This window comes from Cynara cardunculus (assembly GCF_001531365.2).
Source record: "Cynara cardunculus var. scolymus isolate 2C chromosome LG 11, CcrdV1, whole genome shotgun sequence".
NCBI classification, from domain to species: Eukaryota; Viridiplantae; Streptophyta; class Magnoliopsida; order Asterales; family Asteraceae; genus Cynara; species Cynara cardunculus.
In genome coordinates, this window is record NC_037538.1 from 10,841,240 (window position 1) to 10,844,030 (window position 2,791).

Below are 2,791 nucleotides of genomic sequence, written 5' to 3' on the forward strand. Positions count from 1 at the left end.
AACACATAATTGTCATTAAAAAATCTTTGATCATTAATATTTATATTATTCTTATTATTATTAATTACAATTAAAATAATAATATTTAATAAACATAATAATTACTTAATAAGAATAACAGCTATAAACTAATAATGATTATTGATTCCATCCATGAAGGAAGTATTTGAAAAAGAGAATGAATTGAAAGGTAGGTTTTGTTAGTGATTAAATGGAAAGCTCAGCCGGAGCGAAAACCAATCAAACTCCTACCCACCCCGGGGCACCATTGCATGTTGGGAATAAGGCCCCTCCCACAAGCACCCCCCGGCTCAGGGGGACCAGAAAAGGTCTTTCGTTTTCCCCCCTGCTTTCCCTTTTTCGTGCTGCTCCTCAAGCCTGCGAGCGCCGATCAAAGAGGTTGGGTTGTTCACTTCATTGATTTGACTTCACTTTAYTTAAGATTAAAGAGAGGGGAGCTCGCCCTACTGAAGTACCAAAGGTGCGCTCAGCCTGGTGACTAAGAAATGGGTAACTTAAATTCATGATCATAATCATTATCCTTATTACTATTATTATTTATACTATATTATAAAATATTTGACAAAAATTTTAGAAAATATTTTTTTATGTATATTACTTAAAATTTAAGATTACAAGTAATTAATGTACATAACTACAATTTATTAATATCATATTTTTAAATTTGTGTAAGTAACTATAGATAAACATAATCAAATACAAGATAAAAATCTTATTTTTTTAATATAAAAACTCTAAAATGTAATTAGAATAAAATTTTAACTTCTAACAAAATACTTAATTATTATCTTTTTAAATAATTATATTATTAAATCATAAATAAATTGGTTCATTGTTAAACATAAATTTGTAATTTTTTTTTATAAAAAACCCCCCTATTCACTAAGCAGTGTGTTGTGTTAAATGAGAGGTATTTTTTGAAATATGATCCTTTTATAGGTTATTTTTGTAATTTAAAATTTTTAAAGGATTAATTTAGTGAAAGAAACTTTGGTTTGGTGATTAATGATTATGATGAAGGGAAATAGTATAATATTTGATAAGGAATCGTCCGTGCATATAAACAAGGAAATATGTGGTAAAGGAAACGGAAGTAACAAGATATAAACAGTAAACGATAAAGCTAAATGACAATGAAGAAATTGTGGTTGGTTGGTTGGTTACTATCACCACCCAGTTCCAAAACCTATATCATATCCTTCTTCAAAAGTATGAATGTGTCAAAGGATTAGGATGGATTTGTTACACATCAATTATATATGTTTTTTTTTTTTATAATAGCTTAATAATACATATTTCATTTAGTTATACATATGTATCTGCCTATACAAAGTTCTCAATTGCATGCCTTCTATCCAAAATAAATGTATGCTTCTTTCAAAATTAACATATATAAATTCTTTTGCAAAAACATGAAAATCATTAAAAAATAATAATAATAATAATAAAGTCGTATAAACAGGTCCTAAAAAGAAACATGCCTGATGCAACTTTGACGGACGATATCCCAGTTCGTTAGGCTAACGTCGACGGAACAGTTCATTGTCACCGTTACGTTTCGCTTTATAAGTTTTGTTATCTTAACCCTGCCGTGAATCTTCGTATAGCTTTTCACCGGTAGAATCTCCGCCGCAGAATCGGTCAAAAATTGTTGGTTTCCGATTATCTGCGGCAACATCACCTGAAACGTCAAGTTCAATCTCATCGTCCTCCTTGCCTTAGCTATCCCTCCGGGAACATCCGCCACTCCCACCACCGTCTCATGGTACAAAAGACTTGAATTTGATTTTTCGAACTTGAATGCCGCCACGTTAGGGTTCTTCACGGAGACGTCTGCCACCACCGTCAGATTGGCTTTCCCGGTGAATATATCCGTTTGATTGACTCCGTCAAGTCCGATGATCCTTACAGAGTTCATTTTGATTTTAGGGTTTTTGATGTGGAAGACTGTGAAACCTAGGACTAACATCACCACCGCGATGATGAGGATGACGGCGGTGACGATTCCGCACCAGACAGTGCGTTTCTGGAATCCTTGATGTTGCTTCTTCAATTCTGTGGACAAGGCTTCGTCTACGGTCATGGGGAGGAGGCGGGGGCGTGGCGTGGTGGGAGCTAGAGGTTTCTCTTGGTCGTCCTCCGCCATGAATGTTTGATTTTGTTGGTACATGATCGATCTGGTGGTGGAGGTGGGTTGGGGTGGTCATATATTCCCCAGTTCAGTAGTGACTTTGACCGTTGACGGAGAATTTGGGTAAAATTCCAATAGGAAGAATTTTGTTTGCAATTGCAACGAAAATTAAGGACGAGGTTTTCTGTAATTTAATGATATTATTTATCTTTGATCAAGAATATTTAGATCCTTATAATATATTTTTATAAGAAACGTATTTATAGACGAAAACCAAGAGAAGAGGTCAACACAACTAATTTCAGGGACAATTATCAAATTAAATTAAAAAGTTTTTTTTATATAAATAGTATAAGGTATTCGTGCAATTCAACGAGATACATCTTTTAATTTTAATATTTTGTTTTATTCTTTATCCCAGTCGATACTATAATATAGTTTATGTGATTTTGGAAAAACGATGATATTTTTAATTTTGAACAAAATATAAATTTGAATATATCATAAAACTTTGACAAAAATATATCGATATTAGTATCAAATTAACTATTTAAAATTCCTCATATTTTGTGTAATTTTTTTATTTAATTTTTTTTAATAATTTAATTTAGGTTCAATAACAAAGTAATTTATATTTGG

At 32.1% G+C, this 2,791-nt stretch overlaps 1 protein-coding gene across 1 annotated transcript; it reads right to left on the reverse strand.

Annotated features, from left to right (window-relative positions):
• Window positions 1-1,473: 1,473 nt before the first annotated feature.
• On the reverse strand, window positions 1,474-2,193 carry LOC112522269 (late embryogenesis abundant protein At1g64065-like). The gene has a single exon (XM_025131390.1). The coding sequence runs from the start codon at window positions 2,189-2,191 to the stop codon at window positions 1,487-1,489; it is 705 nt and encodes a 234-aa protein (XP_024987158.1). The 5' UTR covers window positions 2,192-2,193; the 3' UTR covers window positions 1,474-1,486.
• Window positions 2,194-2,791: the final 598 nt, after the last annotated feature.

What these genes read in the sequence shown, in the direction of transcription:
- LOC112522269 (XM_025131390.1), bottom strand. Translation starts at nt 2,191, where the DNA reads ATGTACCAACAAAATCAAACATTCATGGCGGAGGACGACCAAGAGAAA.